Consider the following 6,719-nt stretch of genomic DNA (forward strand, 5'->3'; position numbering starts at 1 on the left):
GGAGCTGGGTTGCAATCGCTTTTGCAGTCTGGCAGTCCTACCTGCCCACCTCTCTTTCCAGGAGAAGCATAGAAGGGACCAGACAGGGAGGGGCTACAAAGCACAGGGCAGCTTCTGCCTGCTTTATGCTGATCACAGCCCTAATGTAGGAGAAATATGTGCACATGCCATAGCCCTTCCAGGCTGGCTGTGTAACAGTTGCAGGGTAATTTTTATCTGGAGGTAGTGGAACCTCTCTGATAAGCACTGAAGTAAGCTGAGGCAGCACCAGCAGTGGTTCTCTTGTGGTGGAGGGGTGCCCAGTTCTTGAAAAGGTTGAGAACCACTGAACTAGACAGACTCTATAACTTGCTCCTACCAAGAATTTGATCATTCAGATCACATTCATATAATGGCAGTGCATAAGTCTGTTTTTAGAAAAAGTAATGTTGGAGGTTTCTGGAACCTAAATCCCAGTTAATCAGTCTTAACCAACAGGAGGAGAATTTTTGCTGTTGGTCATGAAAATCTAGGAAAACAAATCTTGTATATTATATATGTTGTATTGCCTGGCTTATATTACAGACCTCAGTCATGTTTTATGATTGTCAGGGACTGCTTTCTAGGCATGTGTTATTTGGAATCTTTATGCTTGATAATAGGTTAGAGCTGTGCATGCTGCTGGAAAATGAACCCATCTTTGAAACTGAGACTAATGAGGACACTTTTTCCTGTGATCTACTTCTCTCCTACCAAAAGGTATTTTTTTTTTTCTCCCCTTGTTTGGTTCATGTTTACATTGTGTGTCCAGGGAGGGAGCACAGTGGATTAAAACAGTTATTAATGCATGTTGTTACATAAGTACTAAAACAACTTAATATAAAAAAGGAAAGTGCAGAAGTGACGATTGAGGCTACCATGAAGTGCAGCAGCTCTGGAGCAGCCCAGCATCCAGGAGGCGCACAAAACTGGAAGCAAGGAATTTGTGTATTTGAATTCTGGCTCTGACACAGGCTTTAAGTCTACAGTTCCAATGCTTTACTTTGATTTCTGATTAGAAACAATAGGTATAATAATACTTAGTTCATGCATGCTAACACCTTTGTCAACTATAATATTTGTTTAATGCTTCTAAGAACACTATGAAGGTGAAAAAAATTGTAGACGAGCTAAGCGTTAGTAAATACATGTAACCCTTCTGCCAGGCACTGGACAGCACTAACAAGGGCTGGGTTCAAATTTTGATCTTTTATACTAACCTTTTAAATTTAACTTGTGCCCCCACCCAAGAAACCTGGGAAAATACATTTTAATTGGGTGGTCAATGTGAACGAACTACCCCATGCACCAAGCAAAAGTTAAATTAACACCTGGCCTATTACAATGGAAAAAAGGAAGCGGGCATGTACCTTAAGGAAAAACTTAGAACTATTAACCCTGAACTAAAGCTTAAAGCAGACCACAGTCACAGTAACTGGCAAACCAATCCAGGGGGCCTAACTCAGTCAGTTGGGAAGGGAGTCTCGCTACCATCTGGGAGATCTACCAGCTACTCCAGGCAAAACAGCAAGTGCTGGTTAGGGAAGCCTACCCTGGAGGCACTGCTGCCCCTTGCTGCCAGGGGTTTTTGCTTTGCTGTGGGGGCTCTACCACTTATACCATGCTGAGCACATCTATACATGCAGTTAATGTGAATGAATATGAGCCGGACTAAATAAATCCTGATGTCACTATCTAAATGTGCATTTAAGTACCATAGCTTATTATGATGCTGGATACCACTTGTACCTGATGGGACTATCCAGTAGTGCAGTAAATTAGTCAACTGCACTCTAATTGCTGCACACATGTAGACAGTGATGCTTTGCTGCACAGCAAATTAGTCTGCTGTGCAGTAAAGTGTCTCATGTAGACGTGCTGCTATGATGGGATGTTGAAATGCGCTTCTCTGGCCACCACATCCAGGAGTCTCCACTGTTCCTCTATAATGGTATGGGTGTCTACCATTCCTCTGTGCTGCCAGGTAGTTTCTGCTGTTCCTCCTCCAGACCTTTTTTGATTGCTATGCAGCCCCAGCTCTTTTAAACTCTGCTCTATGTCAGTGGTAAGTTCAAGGATTTTTTCAGCTCTTTCAGCTATAGTGAGTCTTAGGCTTTCAGCTAAACCCAGTATAGTCTTTTGCTCAGAAGTACTTTTATTATGAGGACTTCAGTGAAGCTATCTAGGGATTGATTCCTGCCTAGAATCTCTCTGCTCTGTTCCTCCCAGTTGCATAGATCACAGTAAGGGTTGATCTGTCAATAACCATTGTATACGTTTGTGTTATGTTTATGTACCTACAAACTTCACAAATTTGGAAGGGAGGTAAAATTTGATCCACCTGCCCTTTACAATTGTACACTTTAACCTTAAACAGTATAACCTAAGCCTGCAAACAGTGAAAACAGGTGCAAATAGCCACTCAGATATGCATTGTAATGAAGGTATGCAGGTAGAATACACAGAGTTCCCATTGTACCATTGACCAATCAGTCAAATATGTAGAACATAAGCAGGGTTACATATTAAAAAAAAGACCCGAGTGCAAAATTGGTAAAATAATGCGAAACTGTGGCATATAAATAAAGGAGACTGCTGAAAACCTGTTGTGTTATTGAAGCTTTGTCTGTGCTTAAAATGTTTTTCTGGCATAATGTTGTTGGTTAGAGGCTGTGAAAAAATCACCTCCCCAAGTCAACATATCTATGATGGATTAGGCTCTGATATAGAGGCAGTCATAAAAGAAAGAAGCTCCTTCTGTCATTTGGGGGTCTGGTTTAAGCTGCGCTAGAAAAAGGACTCTTAAGTCATGTCTGCATTAGGGTGCTTTCTAGGATAGCTCAATCAGTAGACTAACTCCCTTTAAGCATAGCCAAGCTCTTACAATCAAAAGAAAAAAGGTTTGGAAGCATTCATTTCAGTATACTGCACAGAGAAGGGGAAATAGATTCTTGGCTATTCCAGGTAACAGTGGAGAAGTTGCCTGATCCATCCCGGACAACCATGCTGCTGAATCACTACAGTGCAGATCCTCAGTATCAGCAACTCTTCATCAATCTGGTAAGGATGAAGCCAACTCTAAAGACAAACATTTCCTCCACGAACAATGTGTTTGTTATATTTTCTCATTGTTTATGATGGTTGTGTCAGCCGCACTGATTTATATAAACACTGCCAATCCTAGGACGCTACACTCTCAACAAAAGTAGCTGAGTACAAACAGCATTCCAAAGTTTTAATTCATATTGTATAAACATAACAGATGTTGATAAAATGAGCCAACAAGAAAATACAACAAAGGAGACCATTTTAAGAGGGATTTTGATTAAAATACATTCCAGATTGACAGGATGATACAACGTTAATGGAATAGATCATTTAAATGTCATTATTTGGCTCCTATAGAACTCTAAAGCAAACACAAAGCAATGCTTTTGATTTTTCAGTCTCTCTTACTGTACAGTACCTATACATCAATGTATAAATAAAGTAAATTTCTTTCTCTTCTCTTTTTCCTGCTATGATATGACCACATATGTGTCTTAAACACTGTACAATAATGTCATGACCAGAAGCAGCAATGTGTTTGGTGTACAGTGCAAGGCCTGAAATAAATAAAATAAAATAACATGGCATGACATGACATGACATAACATGACGTAAAGCAAAGCCAAGCCAAGCCAAGCCAAGCCAAAGCCAGGCCCTGCCTCATTATAATGGAGGGAGATGTTAATAAGAAGGGGCATATTTAGAGGGTATTTGTTTATAAACAAATGAACTCTGCTGAAGTTCACCATGTGGGTTTGATGGTGATAGGAATACTTACCGCTGATCCAATTCAATTGGATGTCCATCTAATTTGACAGCCTGTCTCTGATGGTTGGCCAGAACCCAACAGTTCAGAGGACACAAGTTCCCCATGGTAGTGTAATTTGCAATGCCTACCACAGTTTCATCATTCTTGCTGCCAGAGAGGGGCATTGAGGCACATGGAGGAACAGGATTTGCTCCAAGTCAAAATGATGTATTGACAGCAGAGCTGGTACAGAAACCCAGGCATCATGAGTCTCAGTCCCAGTGCTCTATTCAGGAGACTGCAGTGACCTCCTAGTTGCAGTACTTGCCCCAGTATTAGGTATTATCTTAATTTCTAACTATATGAGAGACTGATTTAAGCCCTGAAGTACAAGTGTAATATCCCTTCCAATATTGTTATCATCATTAGTTATGACAACCCTGGACAGTTTTTGATAATTGTAAGAGATGCTCAATACCTTTTTTTTAAAGTTCTTGTTTAGGGTCTTGATCTCAATGACATTCTGTAGTAATGAATTCCACAGTTTAATTCCATGCTATGTAGAAAAAGTGTTTCATTCTGAATATATCACCTTTAAATTTCCTTAAGCACCCTCTCGGTCTTGTGTTACAGGACAGGAAAAGCCAAAGTTCCTGCCTTACATTCTCTATGCTATTAATTGTTTTATATACTTTTATCAAATCTCCATTTCTTCTCTTTAGGTAAACAATCTCAACTTCTTTGATTGCTGTCTGTGTGTTCTTTCAGGCCCCTGATCCTTTTTTCTACTTTCTTCTGAACTCCCTTTATTTCATCAATGTACTTTGAGATTAGAATGACTAGTACTGCATATGGCATTCTGCATGAAGCCATACCATTGGTTTACATAAAAGCATTATAATGCTCTTTACATTATTCTTAGTCCATTCTTTATGGATCCTGACTTCTTGCTTTTTTGATTGCAGCTGCACATTAAACAGATGTCTTCACTGAACTGTCTGCAGGTCATTATCTTAAGTTAAAAAAGTTAACTTAGAACCCAGCTATGTATATGAGTGATTTTAATTTTTTCCTGCCCATATGCATTACTTTCTACATATAAACACTGAATTTCAGTTTCTAGTATGTTGTCTATTCACTTAGCTTGTGTAGGTCTCTCCAGTTCTAACTATCATAACTTCGTAATAACTGCAAAATTTGCAGCCTCAGTAGTCATTCTTTCTTTCCAGATCACTAATACATATGTTAAGCAATAGGGGCCCTTGTGCAGAACTTTTAAGCCATCCTTCTGTTAAAGTTTTGCTATAAAAATGACCATTTAATGTTACTCTGGTACTCTCAACTACACCTTTGTATTTCTCATCGGCAAACCTTTGATGCCTATGGTGTGAAATAATCCAAAATAGATGAGATGCACATAATGCAGAGATGCCAAACAAAGTTTGTTTGATAAGGTTTGAGTACTTGAAGACAGCATTTTCCTTTGAATCCCATATGCATAAACAAGCACACACAGTTTCTTATGTGAAGGAGGCTGTGGAGGTTGGAAAGGATTGTGACCTTATTCTGTCAGATGGCAACAAATCCCAGAAATGGCTGTTGTTAACATGTGGCCAGAGAGGTTGTGAGGTACACTGATCTAGAACAGGAAACTCTCAAGGCCTCCTTGATACAATTATAAAGCTTTTCTGGTGTCAGTATATTCTGCTTTGGGTATCACTGGTGCAGAAAAGTCTAATCTGCACCTTGTTATAAATCCCATGTTTCCTTGCTTTTTCCTTTTCAATGTATTTTTTAAATAAGTCTAATCATGCCCTGCCATTTGATTGCAACTCATCTGTTATCCAAAAATATCCCTAGAGGAGACTACCAGCTACTCTGATTTCAGCTGGTTATGGGCATTATACATGGATTTTCCTGGCACTTTAGTATGAAGCACGCATTTGCGTGAAGAGACAGAATTTGACTCAAGAGATAAGTTAAGAGGCTGTATAATTAGGCAAAAAGTAGAAACATTTGAAGTCATACACAAGAAGAAGTAGAAACTTGATTAACAACAATATAAAATACAAAATGACACTTGGATAAACAGTGGGATTGACTTTAGCTGTGTTCACATCTAGCTTGTAAATGCCTGAGATTATAGTCAGTGATGATGAGAGGTCAATATCCAGTAGACTCTTTGCTTTTGGAGCCATGTGATTTGTTTCCTTGGTTCTCTCCCTTGCAGTATATATTTCTACATTAGCTGATTTTTTTTCCCCCCTAAAAGCATGTACTGCAAAATATTACAGGATGTCATAAATGATTGTGTAATGAGATAGTGGCTATAAAACAACTTAGACTTAATAAATATGGGGTCCTATTTCCAAATAGTAACTTGGACAGTATCAATGAAACTCAGCTTTGCTGTTCCAGCCTGTGAAATTTGGGTATATTCCAGTCATAATAGCATATTTAGAGTGAACTTGATTGCTTAGCAGAAAAGAGAAGGTTCATTACTGTGGAGTTTATACTGTTTGAAGTACAATTGAGAAAAAGAAATAAAGTGTAGTATTCTCATCACCTCTCCTGCTGACCCCAGCTTCAGAAAACCTGCTGTGGCAGGGATATACACTTCTTTTCTTCTCTAACCCACTTCCTCTCTCTCTCTCTCTCTCTCTTGTAGGAGCCATACATAAACAAATCAGCGGTGTCAGTTCAGGCTCATTTCTCGCTGCAGCGCACGTACATCATTTTTCGGACCCTGGGGCTTCGCCACCTGACAATTGTTGACCTCCAGAACCGAGTTGTTGGGATAATCACCAGGAAAGATCTGATGCCTTTCCAGCTGGAGGAGAGGTTAGGCCTCCAGCTGGCATCACAAAGACTTGACTTGGATGAGTAGCTGTTAGAGTTAGGGAAA

General features: G+C 39.5%; 1 protein-coding gene across 10 annotated transcripts in view; it reads left to right on the plus strand.

Annotated features, from left to right (window-relative positions):
* The window catches only part of LOC102387923 (chloride transport protein 6-like), a 131,673-nt gene that overhangs the window by 122,581 nt on the left and 2,373 nt on the right, over positions 1 to 6,719 (plus strand). For 3 of the 10 annotated variants that reach the window (XM_025201039.1, XM_025201036.1, XM_025201044.1), the window contains 3 exons: positions 642 to 738; positions 2,983 to 3,078; positions 6,483 to 6,713. In XM_025201039.1, the coding sequence (XP_025056824.1) occupies positions 642 to 738; positions 2,983 to 3,078; positions 6,483 to 6,701 (412 nt within the window). In that variant the 3' untranslated portion in view covers positions 6,702 to 6,713. Of the gene's footprint in view, positions 1 to 641; positions 739 to 867; positions 1,273 to 2,982; positions 3,079 to 6,482; positions 6,714 to 6,719 lie in introns of those variants that run through there. The other 7 variants (XM_025201038.1, XR_003093443.1, XM_025201040.1 and 4 more) reach the window with 7 other exon arrangements.

Source organism: Alligator sinensis, unplaced genomic scaffold, assembly GCF_000455745.1.
Source record: "Alligator sinensis unplaced genomic scaffold, ASM45574v1 scaffold615_1, whole genome shotgun sequence".
NCBI lineage: Eukaryota > Metazoa > Chordata > Crocodylia > Alligatoridae > Alligator > Alligator sinensis.